Here is an 18,574-nt window from a genome sequence, read left to right on the forward strand (position 1 = left end):
AAGGACTCAGGTTTCTCGAATCCATCAGCCCCACCATCTTTCTTTCTTTTTGTTTTTTGAGACAGAGTCTTGCTCTATTGCCTAGGCTGGAGTGCAATGGTATGATCTCGGCTCACTGCAACATTTTGCCTCCTGGGTTCTAACAATTCTCCTGCCTCAGCCTCCCAAGTAGCTGGGATTATAGGCATGTGCCACCACACTCAGTTAATTTTTATATTTTTAGTAGAGACTGGATTTCACCATGTTGGCCAGGCTGGTCTCGAACTCCAGACCTCAGGTGATCCGCCTGCCTCAGCCTCCCAAAGTGCTGGGATTACAGGCATGAGCCGCCATGCCCGGCCCAGCCCCACCACCTTTTAGGGCCTCAGATTTCTCCACTAATTCCTCCTAATTTCACCAAGAGCATGAGGACAGTCATGTAGGATGTCTTGGGGCCAGGCCTAGAGTTGGCAGCTAGTATGACTCATCCTGATGACACAGATATTAAGACCTTTATATTAGAAAGTGCCATGTTAGGCAATAAGGCACATGGTTATCTGGTACATGTCACAACCTAAGAGAAAACTAATTTACCTTCCTTAACTGGAAGTTCAGTCTCACTGGACTTCTGTGAAAATTACAATGAATTGCCAAAGGTGAGATAGGCGGAGATGGGGAGAAACTATAAAAACACTTCTTCAAGGTAACTGTCTTCTTCCTTAAATAATACTACTAATTACACACATGGGCAGCAGCTGGACAATCTTTGGAGACAAACTGGCAAGAAACCATAACCCAACCCCAATTTTACGATACTGAAAACTCAGAGGCCACTGCTGTCATCAACATGCACATTTCTTTTTTCTTTTTTGAGACTGTCTTTCTGTCGCCCAGGCTGGAGTGCAATGGCAGGGTCTCAGCTCACTGCAGCCTCTACCTCTTGGGTTTGAGCAATTCTTGTGCCTCAGTGGCCCAAGTAGCGTCGTTTACAGATGTGCATCACCATGCCTGGCTAATGTTTGTATTTTTTAGTAGTGATGGGGTTTCGTCATGTTGGCCAGGCTGGTTTCAAACTCCTGACCTCAGGTGATCCGCCCGCCTCAGCTTCCGAAAGTGCTGTGATGACAGCTGTGAGCCACCACGCCTGGCCAACATGCACATTTCATCATGTGAAACTGACATTGTCTACACTCCAGGTTGTAGCTTTCAATTTGGAGTTTCTATGAAATAATTTCTGTGCATAAGGAACATAAGCCACTTTGAAGGAGGAGTTTCTCCCTCTTTTGCCTGGGTCAGGGAAGTCACGCCAACACCAGCCACACTAAAATATCAGGGCCTGCTCTCAAGGCCCAACCAGTGCTGAAATATTCACATAACACAGCAATAAACAAACATGAAAATGTGGCAAAACATTACCTGCCCGGCAAGCATTTCATACAACAGGACACCATAGGCCCACCAGTCCACCGATTTTCCATATGGCTGATAAGCGATTATCTGTGTGAAAACAAACACATCAATTACATTTAGTGGTACATCCAATAGCCCCTATCAGAACAGGTAAGTCAAGCAAGTCAGCATTTATTCACTCAGGTCATGCCGATGAGGTGATAAGATCTGTCTTTGATGTTACACCAAGGGAAGAGGACCCACCCTTCAAGTCAGACACACTGAGACTATCACCCTGTGATTCACTGCCTACCGCTGGTTTGGGGACTCCTGTTCTGAATCCACCTGGAGATGCCACAGCACTATCTGAAGGTAAGTTTAATTATCCTAACTAGTGGAAAATATGTGGACACTGAAGTGGACATAATTTTTAGAAAAAGCCAGAGGCCGGGTTCAGTAACTCACACCTCTCATCCCAGCAACTTAGAAGGCTGAGGCAGGAAGACTGCTTGAGCCCAGGAGTTTGAAACCAGCGTGGACAACACAGTAAGATCTTGTCTCTATTTTTTTTTTTAATTTTAATAATAAAATAAAAAAATAAGAAAAAGACAGAGGTCATTCAGAGTTAAGAATCTGACACATAAGATGATCAAACTATATTAACAGGGCTTTAGTAAGAGTATAATAGTAAGCATGATGATAAGGAAAAATTCTAGTTTTCTTCTGTTGCACATAGAAGTGCAATGATATGCAGTCTCTTGAACAATGGAAGTTTTCAAATATTTTTTAAAAGATGTAAAATGTCATAAGCAAATATAATATATGGAGCTGACTACAACAGAGACTGAGAAAAGTGAAACGGCTGAGAAAAGTTAAGATACCATCTGGATGTTAGATGCTATTGAGGGCTTGCCACTCATTTTGTTAGGCGGCATAATGGTATGTTGACTAGTTAGAAAAGTGTGTATTTTAGTTGAGTGTGGTGGTGTGAGTCTGGAGTCCCAGTTACTCGGGAGACTGAAGGGAGGGTGGCTTGAGCCCAGGAGTTTGAGGCTAGCCTGGGCAACATAGCAAGACCCTGTTACTCTTAAAAAGTAAGATTAAAACATTTTTTTAAGTGTGCTTATCAGTTAGAAATGAGTATATTTGTGGGTGAAATATATAAGAGAGAAAGTATTTATGGGTGAACTGACATGATACCTTAAATTAAAAAAAAAACAATAAATGAGGTGGGAGGAAAACAGATGAAATGAGTTGGCAAATGCAGGAAGTTGTTGAAACTGGGTGATGGGTCCACAGGCAGCTTATTCTATGCTTCCTTCTGCCTTTGTGGCTATCAGAAGTATTGGAATAATTTTATAACCTCCCTTCGTGGGAGGGAGGAATATGGATTTGCATTTCTAAGTATGGCAGGGCTTATTAAAACACTGGCTTCATTACCTCTCAGGTACACTGTGTACCTGCTGCACGCAATTCCCAAACCCATGGATCACATGCCAGGATTCAAGGTCAAGACACACTAACAGGTACTCAGCACAATCATTCTGCCACTCCACTCACAATTTTTACTTTGAAATGTTCTAGGATTATTTTTTAATGGCCCAGAATGTCTAATTAAATGTCCTGGGACATAAAACTTTCTGCATGTCCGCCCAGTTTCACTTCTTTAATGTATTACTAATATTTTTGCATGCAGAATGAGAACCACAAGCATCAACAGTGTGCCTAAGTGTGGGCAGCAACAAGGGTAAACAAGGTCGGGTTTGGCACCTTTGTAGCTCGTTTCCTTGACAAGAAAATGGTAAACACAGGAAGCTACAAGGAGTCTCTAATTGCTTTTCCATCTTTGTTCTCTTCTGCTACATTCCTTTCTGAAAACTTGGAAAATACACACATTAAAAAACCCCAACAAATGAGGCTCCAGTCTATTTTTTAGTAGAGATGGGGTTTCAGCATGTTGGCCAGGCTGGTCTCAAACTTCTGACCTCAGATGATCTGCCCGCTTCAGCGTCCCAAGTGCTGGGATTACAGGCATGAGCCACTGTGCCCAATCTTTTCTAGTTCTTTTATAGTTTTACTTCTTACATCTAGTACTTTATTCAACTTAAACATTATTTTGGAATGTGACATAGGAAAACTTAGAATGTTCTCCACTATGTTAATGTCTTATCCCAGCATAATTTAATGAATAATTCATCCTTTCTTAACCTGTTTGAAAAAATCACTTTTATCACATACGAAATCATCAGCTCAGACCTCTTCGTTTTTCAAGGTAATACACCCACAGAGTCATCCATTTAGCAAGGACGCCTTTCCTGGGTTCAGAAAGAAAGTTGCTTTTCTTGTTTCACCTTTCCATAGGATTGGATCTTCTCTTTTATAGCACTTACTGGAATTGCAACGAAACAGTTATTTGTCTAAAGGTCCAACTCTGATGGAGTAAAAATTTCCTGAAGGTAGAATCAGCGTTCACCCTGAAAGCCCTAGCACCTAGTAAAATGCCTGATACAGAAACCAAGTTCCAGAAAACATTACTGAGTAGTTAGCAGATATGAAGCATATAAGGGGTGCTTAGTAGACTCTGTCTCCTTTGATTTGCCAATAACCGTATTAGGTAGATACTACAAGTATCTATTTTACAGATGAAAAAAACTGAAGTCAAGGAAGATTAAGGAACCTGTTTGAGGTTTGCCCAGTTAGTAAGGGGCAGAGCAAGAGTTTAAACTGGGGACTTCTTGCTTTAGAATCTGTTTTTGTTTTTTTTTTGAGACACAGTCTTGCCCTGTCATCAGGCACCAGGCTGGAGTGCAGTGGTGCAATCTCGGTTCACTGCAGCCTTTGCCTCCCGAGTTTAAGTGATTCTCCTGCCTCAGCTTCCTGAGTAGCTGGGATTACAGGCACCCACCACCGCACCACATCCAGATAAATGTTTGTATTTTTAGTGGAGACGGGGTTTGATCATGTTGACCAGGCTGGTCTCAAACTCCTGACCTCAGGTGATCTGCCCGCCTCAGCCTCCCTAAGTGTGGGATTATGGGTGTGAACCACCACGCTCGGCCAATAAACACCTTCTTCAAGTGTTTCACCCTGGGTTCTCTGTCCTAGAATTTAGTAAGCAGTTTAAGTTTAGGTTAATCTTCCCAGACACATGCCTCTTCATCTTCATCTAAGCCAGCCCAGTCTTTGGCAAGGAACTCCTCAAACTCATGGTCTTCCACTAAGAGACCATAGTCTACTGGCTGCATTTTCTCTGACATTGAGACCCTCCACGCCCAGTACCTCCCAGATCAGTAGGAAAGCTGGAACACTCACTCTTCCTCAACAGAGCTGTCCCCATTGCTACTGCCACCATAGCAGACACTACCACAGAGCTAGCAACATTTAAACATATACTTCTACCTGGACCAGAAAGAAGGTGCTATGTTAATTTTAGGACTACCTTTAAGTCTTTGTAGGGTCAGTCAGGTGGTGCTGCTGGAGTCATCTAAATGCTGGCTGGGAGTCAGCTAAATGCTGGCTGATCTAGGCTAGTGCCATTGTAATCACTAGGCAATTCTGTTTCTGTTTTGTTTTTTCGAAGTTAGAACAGAAAACAGAGCACTGCTATACCACATAAACCCAGATTGACTATATAATTTCCCAATTGCCTAGATTAAAAAATTGTGAAAAACTTAAAATTAGTGTCTGAACAAATGTTTACAAGGAAGCTTCCCTACTCCAGCATTCTACTTTTAAACATCTTATTACCTCCTATGAGAGACACTGCCATAGTGTTTAGTGACTATTTGTTTAATGAATGATGAATAAATAAATGGATAAGTGAATGGATGCATCAATGAACAAATGAACTTGCACATACTTGGATCTGTTTCTTGTCTTTCCATCTGTCTCTCTAGTGGCATTCTCTATTTCCTGCATCTAAACGGCAGAAGCTGTGCCAACTAGAAATGTATAAATCTAAGAGGAACTATAAAGTACTCCCAAGAATGGAAGGATTCCACCCATGGGAAACTCTGCTTATCTAGAAAAACCTGAAGGGTAATTAAATGAGTGAATGTAAATGGATTTTGTTTAAAAACTGTAGGGCGGTATGCAAACATTAAGCACTACTAAAATCTTGACCAAATGATAAGTCTCTTCCATTTATTGTAGTGGGAAATCTTCAATTAGTCAAACTAGAAAATATGATTTTTAAATAGTCTTGAATCAAAGGATTAACGAGCCCCATGATTTTCTTTGAAAATCATCACAAGTCCCAATGTCTTGGTTTAGGGCTGTTCTCTAAAATAATTTTCTAAGAAAATGTGACAAGGTTCCACAAACATAATTATTGTCTTACACACCTTGTCCCTATGAATAGAGTCTTTGTAGAGCTGCAAATTACAAAATTAAAGAAAAACACACTCTGTGATGCTAGGTGGGAAATGTGGCTTTTCCCAAAGAAAATTTGCAAGGGAGAAAAAGCTGTGCAGCAGCCCACATTGTTTTCAAGATGCTTCCAAGGGAGGTAGAATGCTAAAGGAGAAATCCATAGGAAAAACATTAACATATTTTTAACTCAGTGGCTAGCTATTGATGTACTTCTCTAACAATTCAATCCAAAGCAAAGTATTCAACACAGGAAAATTAAGATGATTCATATCTGCTATTTGAAAATGTTATTTATTTATTTATTTCAGAGACAGGGTCTTGCTCTGTTGTCCAGGCTGGAGTGCAGTGGTGCGACTGCAGCTCACTGCAGCCTCAACTCCTGGGCTCAAGCAATCCTCCCACCCAGCCTAAGTAGCTGGGACCACAGGCATGCACAACCACACCCAGCTAATTTAAAAAAAATTTTTTGAGGGTTTTGCTTTGTTGCATAGGCTGGTCCCTAACTCCTGGGTTGAAGTGGTCCTCCTGCCTCAGCCTCCCAAAATGTTGGGATTACAGGTATGGGCCTCCATGCCCGGCCTGGAAATGCCTATTTTAACTGAAATGAGTTGTCCCTTCCACAGTCCTTCAGTCTAAAAGATCAAGAGCTGATTTATACACTGGATACTCATTTCAAACTAACACCCTTAAGCAAAGGAAAAAAATCCATTACAACTGCTCGGCTAACTCCTGAAAGCCACTGCTTACCTCCCGATCTGGTTTGTGTCCATAGACCATATCATGTCCCCACCCAAATCTCATCTCGAATTGCAATCCCCACATGCTGGGGGAAGGGCCTGGAGGGAGGTGATTGGATCATCCGGGTGGATTTCCCCTTGCTGTTCTCCATGATAGCGAGTGAATTCTCACAAGATCTGATGGTTTAAAAGTGCTTGGCACTCCCCACCTTGTTCTCTCTCTCCCCTGCTCTGCCATGGTGAGAAGGCCTTCTGCTATGATTGTAAGTTTCCTGAGACCCCCTAGTGATGCTTCTTGTTAAACAACTTTTCTTCAGAAATTACCCAATCTCTGGTAGTTCTTTTTTTTTTTTTTGAGACAGCATCTCGCTCTGTTGCCCAGGCTGGAGTGGAGTGGCACAATCTCGGCTCACTGCAACCTCTGCCTCCAGGTTCAAGTAATTCTCTGCCTTAACCTCCCAAGTAGCTGGGATCAGGTGCCTGCCACCATGCCTGGCTAATTTTTTATATTTTTAGTAGAGACAGTATTTTGCCATCTTAGCCAGGCTGGTCTTGAACTCCCAACTTTGTGATCCACCCACCTCAACCTTCCAAAGTGCTGGGATTACAGGCATGAGCCACTGTATCTGGCCCCTCAGGTAGTTCTTTATAGCAGTGTAAAAATGGACTAATTGACGTGGGAGATAATTTTACTTCAATTCCAGTGGTGTAAAACCTAGGTTAATGGCAAAGATAAACCTACCCCAGAAAGCAAACTTAAAAATGAATAGGGGACAGGTGCAGTGGCTCATGCCTGTAATCCCAGCACCTTGGGAGGCCAAGGAAAGAGGATCACTTGAGGCCAGGAGTTGGAGACCAGCTTGGGCAACATAGCAACACCCCAGTCTCTACCAAAAAAAAAAAAAAAAAAGAATTAAGGAGAAAAAACTGGCCAGACATGGTGGCTCATGCTTGTAATCCTAGCACCATGAGAGGCCAAGGCAGGTGGATCACTTGAGGTCAGGAGTTTGGGACCAGCCTGGCCAACATGGTGAAACTCTGTCTCTACTGAAAACAAAATTTAGCTGGATCTGGTAGCATACACTATTTTTAGAAGAGATCGAAGAGGCTGAGGCAGGAGAATGGGAGTCAAAGTTTGCAGTGAGTTGCGATTCTGCTGCTGTACTCCAGACTGGGGAACAGAATGAGACTCTAACTCAAAAAAAAAAAAAATGTCAGTGGGAAGAGTCTAAATAGGCTATTGTATTGCTATATCAGAGAATAAATTAGAATCCAAGGAGCAAACCCTCAGCATCAGACAGTACTTCCCAAACAGCCCATGTACTTCCCTACATTTCCCAGTCTCCCCTGCTTTGGAGCCACGTGACTAGTTCTAGCCAATGCATACTGAGAGGAAGCAATGTTGCCCCTTTTGAGTTGAGGCCATTAAAAACCCACTTGCCTCCTGCCGCTGTGATTCTAGGGGCCACCTGTTCCACATGGCTTAGCTGCAAGATGGAGGAGGGTTGCCTGATTTGCATCAGACTGTGTGTGAGCAGTGAGTAAATACTGTGTTAAGCCACTGAAATTTCAGGGATTGCTGTGGCAGCTAGAGTTGTCCATTCTAAAAACTTCTTCCTTCATGTAAGCAAATCACACAATCTCAGCTTTTCTACAAATCCTGTCCTGACCAAGTAGAAGGTCAATATAAATTATTTTTGGGTGGGTAAAAGTCCACTTGCTGGGCACCTACTGCAGGTTGTACACACTACACACAATTTCTTGTGTAATCTGATGAAGCAGATTGTTATTACAGTCAGTTTTCATTCCGTATCAGCAGTAATTTCATGGAAACTGTGATTTTAAGCAAAACAACACACAGTGGGTCCTCAGATAAGGTCTTTTCCTTATAATGTTGATGAGGGAAAAAAACTGGTTTTGTTATACATCATTTCACTTGAAGCCACAGTTTCCAAAACCCTATTGATAATGTTAAGTGAGGACATACTGTATTTCTTTTTTATTTTGAGATGGAATCTCACTCTGCTGACCAGGCTGGAGTGCAATGGCATGATCTCAGCTCGCTGCAACCTCCGCCTCCCAGGTTCAAGCAATTCTTCTGTCTCAGCTTCCCAAGTAGCTGGGATTACAGCCGCCTGCCACCACACCTGGCTAATTTTTTTTTTTTTTTCCCCGTAAAGACGGGGTTTCACCATGCTGGCCAGGCTGGTCTTGAACTCCCAACCTCAGATGACCCGCCAGCCTCGGCCTCCCAAAGTGCTGAGATTGCAGGCATGAGCCACTGCACCCGGCCCTGTATTCCCATTTTATAGGAAGAAAACAGGTTCCGGAAGTTTAAGAGACTTGCTGAAAGCCAATCAACATGTGGAACTGAACACTGACACATTTATTTTAAAGATACAATTTTATGCCTTTCAAATACATTGCTACTGGGATTAATAAAATATTAATCAAAGGGCCCTGAGGATTAGAGAGATATGTTGGAAAGCATTACTTCAATTGTTTTAAAGTAACTATATTTCAAAGGCACCTGAATAAAATTGGCTCTCATAACTTTGTTAGACATTGTTTAACTTTGTGAGAGCCAGTCCCCACCATCTGTATATGTTACTTAGTGTTTCACTAAGTTTGTTTTTAACAGAGGCAGGGCTGAAAGCAACAGTGTGGCTTTGTGTATCAGGTGAAGGATCAGTGAGGGCTGAACAAGGGGGATTATACTTTGCTTCCTATCCTATATTCTACAAATATCTGAGCAGTCTTGCCAACCACCTCTCTCTGCTTGGGTGGTGGAAACTGATGTCCGAATTTGGAAAGCCTTCCATAGGCAAAGGTGTGGGAGCCCTGTTTCTGGGCAGAAAAATTCATGAATCCTAAAGGCCACGGCTGCCTGATGGTTTTGCTTTAAATTCTACAACAAGTTGGCTCCCAGCTGGCTCTTCATTTTCTATTTCCATGGCATAAAATTCCCATGACTCCTTCTGATAGCACGCTCTCCTTGCTCCAAGGCTTACCAAAAGCAGAATGCCAAGTGCTAAGGCTCGTTTTTCCTGCGACAGCACTCATCAGCCGCATAGGGCCCGCCTGCTCTGCTGCCGGGCCAAGATTAGAGTCACTCTGAATACTGCAGTGCCTTCAATTGTAACAACAGAATGGGACTTAGAACTTAGAGCATTTCTTCCCAGAGAAACATGTCACCTTTGGCTTGCATACCAGATAACATGGGAGGTCCTGACGGTCTGAGTTACAGGCATAGGCACAACCTCACCACGGCAAATTCAGTTTGGAATAAAGCATATCTTTCCCTCAAAAAGCAGCTGCAGTTAACAAATGCCTCCAGTTAACCAAAGCCTCACTGTAAAAGGGAAAAGAGTGTTAGAGAGCCCCACTGGAAGGTAAACATTCAGATGCACATGACTTAGGATGTTGGCTATAGCGTTCCTTTTCAGCTACCTAGAGCCACTATCCAATACAGTAGCCACTGGCCACTTGCGGTTTCTGAGCAGATGAAACGTAGGGCTAGTCCAAACTGAGATGCACTGTAGGTGTAAAATCCACATCATATTTTGAAGGCTTAGTATAAAAAATACAATGGCCAGGAGCGGTGGCTCACACCTATAATCCCAGCATTGCACTTTGGGAGGCCGAGGTGGGCAGATCACCTCGGTGAGGAGTTTGAGACCAGCCTGGCCAACATGGCGAAACCTCATCTCTACTAAAAATACAAAAATTAGCAGGGCATGGTGGTGCACGCCTGTAGTCCTAGCTACTCAGGAGCCTGAGGCAGGAGAATTGCTTGAACCCAGGAAGGTGAGGTTGCAGTGAGCTGAGATTGTGCCACTACACTCCAGCCTGGGCGACAAAGAGAGACTCCATCTCAAAAAAAAACTCAAATAGCTCATTATTATTATTATTTTTTGAGACATTGTCTTGCTCTGTCACCCAGGCTGGAATGCAGTGATGCAATCTTGGCTTACTGTAACCTCTGCCTTCTGGGTTCAAGCCATTCTCCCACCTCAGTCTCCTGAGTAGCTGGGATTACAGGTACCCATCATTATACCTGCCTAATTTTTGTATTTTTGTAGAGATGGCGTTTCCCATGTTGGCCAGGATGGTTTTAATCTCCTGATCTCAGGTGATCTGCCTGCCTCAGCCTCTCAAAGTAATGAGATTATAGGCATAAGCCACCATGCCTGGCCTGTATTAAATGTTTTTATTAATCAATAAGTTAACTTCATCTGTTTCCAACTTGGTAAAAACGTGGCTGCTAAATATAGTTTCCGCTTGTATTGTCCTTCTGTTGAACAGTGCTGGCTGAGACCCTATGAATTCTACCAGCTCCTATGACCCACTCTGGTTCTCTCTCTCTCTTGGTCTAGGGAGCCAGCTTTGGGCTGAGGACCAGGCTCAGAGACCACAGAATGAATGAGGAGACTCTCTTGAGTCTGTCCCCTCTGGGGACAAGAGCAGGTATCTCTGGTGCTTGTGGGCCAATGCGGGCTTGCAGCCAAGCCCAGGGCTGCCTGATATCCTGAAGCCTCAGGCAAGGGGCTGAGATGACAATTTGGTTTCCTATAATGAAGAAACTCACAAAAGAAGAGGCAGAGTTGGCAAGAAGGGCTAGAGCTGGCAGATTTCCCCGCTGCAGAGAAGAGGTTTATCTTTGGCTCCAAGGACAGACCCCAACAGGGCCACTGTCATTCAATTTTACTGCTATTTGTCATTAAGATCATTATTATTATACTTACAAGAGCCAACTGCTTGGGGGAATGTCAGGATGTTACAAATGCCTGACTGTCTTGTACAAGTGAGATATGAATGAGCTTTCTTCCAGCCCGGGCACAGGACCAGGGCATGAAAGGGACCGGGGTAACTTCTTGTCTTGTACCAGGCCAAGGGCCTGAAGCAGCTGGATGGATGTCACTCCAAGGCCACTCGGCCTTCCACTCTCTACCAGGGCTTCACACCCAAATGCCTCCCAGAGAGGATAGGACTCTAGGAGCCTTATAACTTCTGAAAGCTCCAGCCTGGGAGAGCCTGAGGAAGACACGGGAAGGTTTCAGATGATATTGGCAATATTAAAAGTAGCTGTAACCAACATGACCACCATAGGCATGTCCCAGGAGCCAGGGTTTTCAGCTCCGAAGCTCATCTAATCCTTGTAAGGCCCATTGCAAAGACAAGGAAATAAGGCACAGAGAGGTAGAGTAGCTTGCCCAGCGTTACACAGCTTGCAAGCAGCAACGCGTGGATCAGAACCCTGGCCTTCGGCTTTGGCATCCATACTTCTGACCCTTTTTTTATACTGAAGGCCTCGATCCAGTGTGGTTCCCTAGACAGCTACAGTGGGTACTCGCCCAGTTTACATGACTCCTGCTGAAAAGGGGCCCAAATGCTCAACACGATCAAAGCAGTCAAGATGCCTCCTTCACTCAGGAACTCTTGGCTTGGAAGGCTTTTGCTTGAAGGACCCCATGGACCTATAATGTATGCGTATGAACATTCACTCTCCGGTTCTTGGCTGCACTTGAACTGGGATTCTACTCTTCATCTTTGTTCCGTACCTACTCACCAAAGCCCTAGAGCCCACTCTTACATAAAAGGCCTGGCCACAAAAGCCTCTTCCCAAGCTGTCATTACAAAGTAACAGTGGCCTCTATGCATAAAACACACATGAGTCCTTTTACTGTCTCGGGGAAACAAAGAATGTCCTTTCCGTTTTTCAAAAATCAAAACCATTTTGATGGAAGAATTACAGTTGTTTTGAAAACCATCATACATTCCCAAGGATAGAACGCAGGACACAAGAGACACTCTTTACAGAATGGTCAAAAACACGTCTGACACATCCAGACAGCACCATTTGGAAGGAAAGAAGACAGGCCTGAAGGTGTTTTGGGTGTTCTGATCTGACAGCTGGGATCTTGAGTTTGATAACTGTTTTCTCCACTTGTTTCTGTGGGGCCCACAAGTCCTGAAACCTTTGTCATGTTCTACTGAGACTGTCTGCCCCAACTCAACCCAGACTTCCCCTGGTTGGGGCTGGGCAATCCACCTCTGTACCAGCACCAGAACCTCAGGCATGGGGCAGACACAAGGTGGTGCTGGAGAACAAAGGGATCTGATCCGAGACCACTCCACAGACACTGCCTGTCTCTAAAGTGCAAAAGCAAAAGGGCTGTTAGAATTGCTGGATTGCTAAGTCTGGAGCGGTGATTTAGAAAAGTGTTTTCAGGCCAGGAGTGGTGGTTCATGCCTGTCATCCCAGCATTTTGAGAGGCCGAGGCAACAGAATCACTTGAGGTTAGGAGTTCGAGACCAGCCTGACCAACATGGTAAAACTCTGTCTCTACTAAAAGTACAAAAATCAACTGGACATGGTGGCACATGCCTGTGATCCCAGCTGCTTGGGAGGCTCAAGCAGGAGAATCACTTGAACCCAGGAGGTGGAAGTTGCTGTGAGCTGAGATGGCACCACTGCACTCCAGCCTGGGCAACAAAGTAAGACTCTGTCTAAAAACAATAAAAAAGGTGTTTTCAAGGTTCTGAAGAAGATCATGAGGCTCATAGTGTCACAGCGGCTTGCTGAGGTCATGGGACTAGTTAGCAGCACCATCAGGAAGAGAGAGGCCTCAGGTCTCCTGACTGTGTCCGCTTTCTAAAGCATCAGAACTGAGACTGGAGTGTGATAAGCAGAAAGCCCCACAGCAGGGGAGAAGTGAGATACCCCAACTCTCAGTTGAGACACTTCCTAATCAAACTCCTTTCCAATGGAATAGCCAAGCTCAGAATACAAGCGGGAAGCATAATGTGGTGAGAGAGCTCCGAACCCATCTGCTGGAGGCCAGGAGTGTGTGACTTTGGGCAAACTGGTTAGCCTCTCTGAGCTTCCATGTCCTCAGCTGTGATCTTAGAATTTCAGCTCCCACCTGGCAAGTGGGTGGTGGGGATTAAATGGCATTATGTGTATTAAAATGTGCTTATAGCAGGTGAGTTGAATATACATAACTCCATACTGCCTAACATCAGAAATAAGAACTGGCACATCCAAACAGCACCATTTGGAAATAAGTGAAATAAGCAGGTGGGTGAAAGTTATTCAAGGCAGTAAACTAAACTTGACTCAGAGGGGGACAGAGAAAACATTTTGGTATGACAGGTAACACTAAAAATATATATTAAACACTCTAAAATGATTGTTGGCACCTGGAATTTCCTAAGCGACAATAAACCTTCCATTCATTCTTTCAGCAAATATTAACCTACTGTGTATCAGACATAGCAAATCAGAAGCCAGTCAGGTACAGAAGTGAATCAAACAGATTTTAAAAAACCTCCCCTCGGGCAGTGAAATTGATTTTTACTGGAGCAGCAAAATTTTAGGCTTCTTTCTCATGATATTAGAACCCTCCGCCCTCTCCTTTGCTCATTCCCACTGACTATGGCTGACTGTATATTTCTGTGGGTTGAGCACTCTGCTAGGTATCACAGATTACTAATGTAACAGGGAAAACAGACAAATACGCTAAGATACGATATCCAAGATCAAGGATCTTACTATATCACATGGGAAATGACTGTAATATTTGAAATCCTTGGGCAAAATGCATTATATAAAAATAAAGAAAATGGCCAGGCACAGTGGCTTACGTTTGTAATCCCAGCACTTTGGGAGGCAGAGGTGGGCAAATTACTTGAGTTCAGAAGTTCAAGACCAGCCTGGCCAACATGGTGAAACCCCTTCTCTACAAAAATGCAAAAATTACCTGGGCGAAGTGATGCATGCCTGTAATTCCAGCTGCTCAGGAGGTTGAGGCATGAGAATTGCTCAGGAGGTTGAAGCACGAGAACCCAGGAGGTGGAAGTTGCAATGAGCCAAGATCGCACCACTGCACTCCAGCCTGGGCGACAGAGTGAGACTCCATCTCGACAACCACCACCACCAAATAAATTAAATAAAGAAAATTGCCACGAGATTAAAAACAGAGTCTAGAGTCCAAACTAAGTATATTCTACTTAGACAAAAATTGTGGCTCTATGTAGAATTAGAGAAAACAGAAAATGACTTCTCTAATGGTAATTATACCAATGAAAGTGCTTTATAATCTATTCATAGTAGCCACCTTTTACTTCCCTGTAAGAATGGGAAGCAAACAGCAGAACAGCCTAAGTACTCCTCACATAAAAGGCCAGAAAAAGATGAAATGGTACAAGGCAGCGTTTGCAATTGTTTACACTGGCTTCAAACTGCAGTAAATTCCTTTTGTACATGTTGGATCGATTTGCTAATATTTTGTTGAGGACTTTTGCATCTATGTTCACGAGAGGTATCAGTCTGTAGTTTTCTATGCTGGTATTTGTTTATCATCCTTCTAATGTCCATGGGATCTATGGTGATGTTCTCTCTTTCATTTCAGATATTAGTAACTTGTGCTCTTTTTTTAAATTTGACTTGAGACTTATCAATTTTATTGATGTTTTCAAAGAGCTTGCTTTTGGATTTGTTGATTTTCCCTGTTTTTTATTTTCTGTTTCATTGGTTTCTGTTCTAATTTTTCTTTTCTTTTGCTGACTGTGGATTTAATTTGCTCTTGTTTCTCTAGCTTCCTAAGATGGAAGCTTGGGGGATTGATTTTAGATCTTTATTTTCTAATATATGCATTTAATACTATAAATTTCTTAAGCACTGCTTTCATTGCACCCTACAACAACTGATAAGCTGTATCTGAATTTTCGTTTACTTAAAAATATTTTTAAATTTATCTTTAGATTTCTTTGACCCACATTATTTAGAAGTGTTCTTTAATCTTCAAGTATTTTGGAATTTTCTAGCTATCTTTCTGTTATTGATTTTTAGTTTAGGTCTATTGTGGTTTGAGAGAAGACACTGCATGGTTTCTATCATTTTCAGTTTGTTAAGGTGTGGTTTATGGCACAGAATGTAGTCTATATTAGTGAATGCTCTATGTGAGCTTGTGAAGAATGGATGTTCATTCTGCTGTTGTGGATAAAGTAGTCTGCAGGACAGTACTGCTGAGTTCAACTCTGTCCCGACTGATTCATCTACTTGTACCTGCAGCATTTGGCCACATGTATTTCAATGCTCTGCTGTTAGGTGCACCCAGTAACAACTGCTAAGCTTTCTTGGAGACTGATCCCTTTATCATTATGTAATGCCTTTCTTTATCCATGATAACTTTCCTTGCCCTGAGGTCTGCTCTATCTGCAATTAATATAGTGATTCCTACCTTCTTTTGATTAGTATTAGCATGGTATATCTTCTATACCCATTTACTTTTAATCTATACGTGTCTATACTTAGAGTAGATTTCTTGTATAGAGTTAAGTCTTACTTTTGATCTAGTCTGGCAATCTTTTAATTGCTGCATTTAGACCATTGATTTTGAACGTGATTTGTGATATAACTGGATTAACTGCTCCCATATTTGTTAGTGTTTTCTATTTGCTGTCCTTGTCCACTGGGTTTTATTTCCCATTCTTTTCCTGCCTCTTGTGGGTTTAGCTGAGCATTTTATATGATTCCATTGTTTCTTTTCTTATCAGCTACTGCCTTTTTTCATTTTCTTAGTGGTTGCCCTAGAATATGTAATATATATTTACAATGAACCCAAGTCTACTTTAAAATAACACTGTAACATTTCATGCACAGTGAAAGTAGCTTATAATAACAAAATAATCCTAATTCTTCCCTCTTCTCCTTCTGTCACTCCTCTCATTCATTTCACTTATAGGTAGGACACACACACACTAGAATACGTTGTTGCTATTATTTTGAAAAAACTCATGTTACATCAAGAATACTGAAAATAAAAGTACTTTAATTTATTCCTGCTCTGATGCTCTTCCTTGTTTGTTAGTTTTTATTTCATAAATGTACCTTTGCGATCCAGCTAGGTATGGAAGGGAATAAGGAAAATATGGAACCCAAAGGCCTGCATCGAGAGCACCAAGACTAGAGGACCCTGAGAGTGAATGGGGTAGAGGGTGCTCTCCTGAGCTACAGAAGGAATGGTCTGGTGGTTAAGACAGATATCAGTCAAATTTATTAGAGTTGTCCACAGTCAGCAATGATAATTTTCTCACTGGTCTTGCCAATCTTGGACCCACCGTGCTCCATGGCCTCCCTGGTACTCTCTTCACTGTGCCAATGACCACATGCATGCCATTCTGCCTCTCAACCACTCAGTCTTGGCAGTGCAGATGAGAAACTGGGAATCATTTGCATTGGGTCTAACATTTGCCATGGACAAGGTGCCAGGACCCATATGCTTCAGGATGAAGTGCTCGCCATCACATTTCTTCCCATAGATCAAATTACTTTCTTGACACCAGGACTATTATAATGTGTGAGGTGATCACTCTGCTACATAAACCCTGGAATAATTCTGTGAAAGCAAAGAGCCCTTGGAACCAAATCATTTCTCTCCAGTGCTCAGAGCACAAAAGTTTTCTGCTGCTTTTGGAATGCAGTCTGCAAACAGCTTGAAAGAGATACAGCCTCAGGCTCAAGGACAGAGCAGGGCTGGCCACAGCGGGCGCAGCGGGCAATGGGTGGCGGTGGCATCTGCGAAGCCTGCCCTTTCTTGCTCCATGTAGATCCAGGTTTCTGACTTATATGACTTTCCTTCTCTCTAAAGAACTTCTTGTAACATTTCTTGCCGGACAGGTCTGCTGGCAACACATTTCCTTTGTTTTTGTCTGAGAAGGTATTTCTCCTTCACTTTTGAAGGACAATTTTGCAGGGTACACAAGCCTAGGCTGGTTTTTTCTTCTCTCTCTCCCAAAACTTTAAATATTTCACTCTACTATCTTTCCCCTTCTATAGGCAAGGTGTTTTTTCCCCCTGGTCTGGGCTTCCCTCAAAATTCTTTGGTTTTCTGCAGTTTGAATACAACATGCCTAGTTTTTGTTTTGTTTTGTTTGAGCATTTGTCCTACTTTGTGTTACTGGAGCTTCCTGGATCTGTGATTTGGTGTCCGACATTAATTCAGGGGATGTTCTCTGTCATGACTGCTGCAAACATTCCTTCTTTCTCTCCCCCTTCTCCTTCTGGTGTTCCCAGGGCATATGTTGTATCTGGTGTAGCTGAGCCACAGTTCTTGCATAGTCTGTTCCATGTTTTTTTTTCAGTCTTTGCTTTTCCATTTTGGAAACTTCTAGGGTCATATCCTCAAGCTCAGCGATTCTGTCCTCAGCTGTGTCCAGTCTACCGAGGAGCCCATCAAAGGCATTCTTCACTTCTGCCCCAGTACTTCCGATCTCTACCATCTCTTTTTCTTGGAATTTCTCTCTGATTACTCTGCCCATCTGTTCTTACATGCTGTCTGCTTTCTTCCATTAAAGCCCTTAGCAAATTAATCATAGTTTAAAAAAATTCCTGGTTATGGCAAGGTGTGGTGGCTCAACCTGTAATCCCAGTACTTCGGGAGCCTGAGCCAGGTGAATCACTTGAAGTCAGGAGCTCAAGACCAGCCTGGCCCACATGGTGAAACCCTGTCTCTACTAAAAATACAAAGAAAAATTAGCTGGGCATGGTGGCTCATGCCTGTAATCCCAGCTACTCAGGAGGCTGAGGCAGGAGACTTGCTTGAACCCAGGAGGTGGAGGTTGCAGTGAGCCGAGATTGTGCCACTGGACTCCAGCCTGGGTGACAGAACAAGACTCCATCCAAAACGATAAATAAATTCTTGGATATTCCAATATCCTTGCCACATCTGAGTCTGTGTCTGTTGCTTGTTTCATCTCTTCACACTGCTTTTCTGCCGTTTAGTGTGCTGTCATTGTTCTCTTGGTGGCCGGACGTGGCACACGGGTGAGAGAATCTGTGGTACATGAGCCTTTAGTGACGTGGTGATGAGGTGTGGAGAGGGGAAGTGTTGTACGGGGTGATGATGAGGTCTCTGTCTTGTGGGGAGCCTGTGCCTGTGGCTTGTGACCTTCACAAATGCTTCTCGTTCTCCCTCCTCCTTCTCTTAGGTGGGAGAGGATGGCTGGAAGGGACTGAAATAGGGTATGTCCCTTCTTCTAGGTAGAGCGTCTCCTGAGGGATGCCCTTGTTAAGAAGAATGGGATGCTCTGGC

The 18,574-nt window shown here is 43.2% G+C and overlaps 1 protein-coding gene and 1 pseudogene across 4 annotated transcripts in view; both read right to left on the reverse strand.

Moving 5' to 3' along the window:
* Positions 1-18,574, reverse strand: part of PRKCA (protein kinase C alpha) — a 490,912-nt gene that overhangs the window by 32,681 nt on the left and 439,657 nt on the right. For all 4 annotated transcript variants that reach the window (XM_078374473.1, XM_078374476.1, XM_078374475.1 and 1 more), the window contains one exon: positions 1,396-1,476. In XM_078374473.1, coding sequence (XP_078230599.1) covers positions 1,396-1,476 — 81 coding nt within the window. The remainder of the gene's footprint in view (positions 1-1,395; positions 1,477-18,574) is intronic.
* Positions 4,377-4,760, reverse strand: LOC128932174 (26S proteasome complex subunit SEM1 pseudogene; annotated as a pseudogene).

This window comes from Callithrix jacchus, chromosome 5 (genome assembly GCF_049354715.1).
Source record: "Callithrix jacchus isolate 240 chromosome 5, calJac240_pri, whole genome shotgun sequence".
Classification (NCBI taxonomy): Eukaryota; Metazoa; Chordata; class Mammalia; order Primates; family Cebidae; genus Callithrix; species Callithrix jacchus.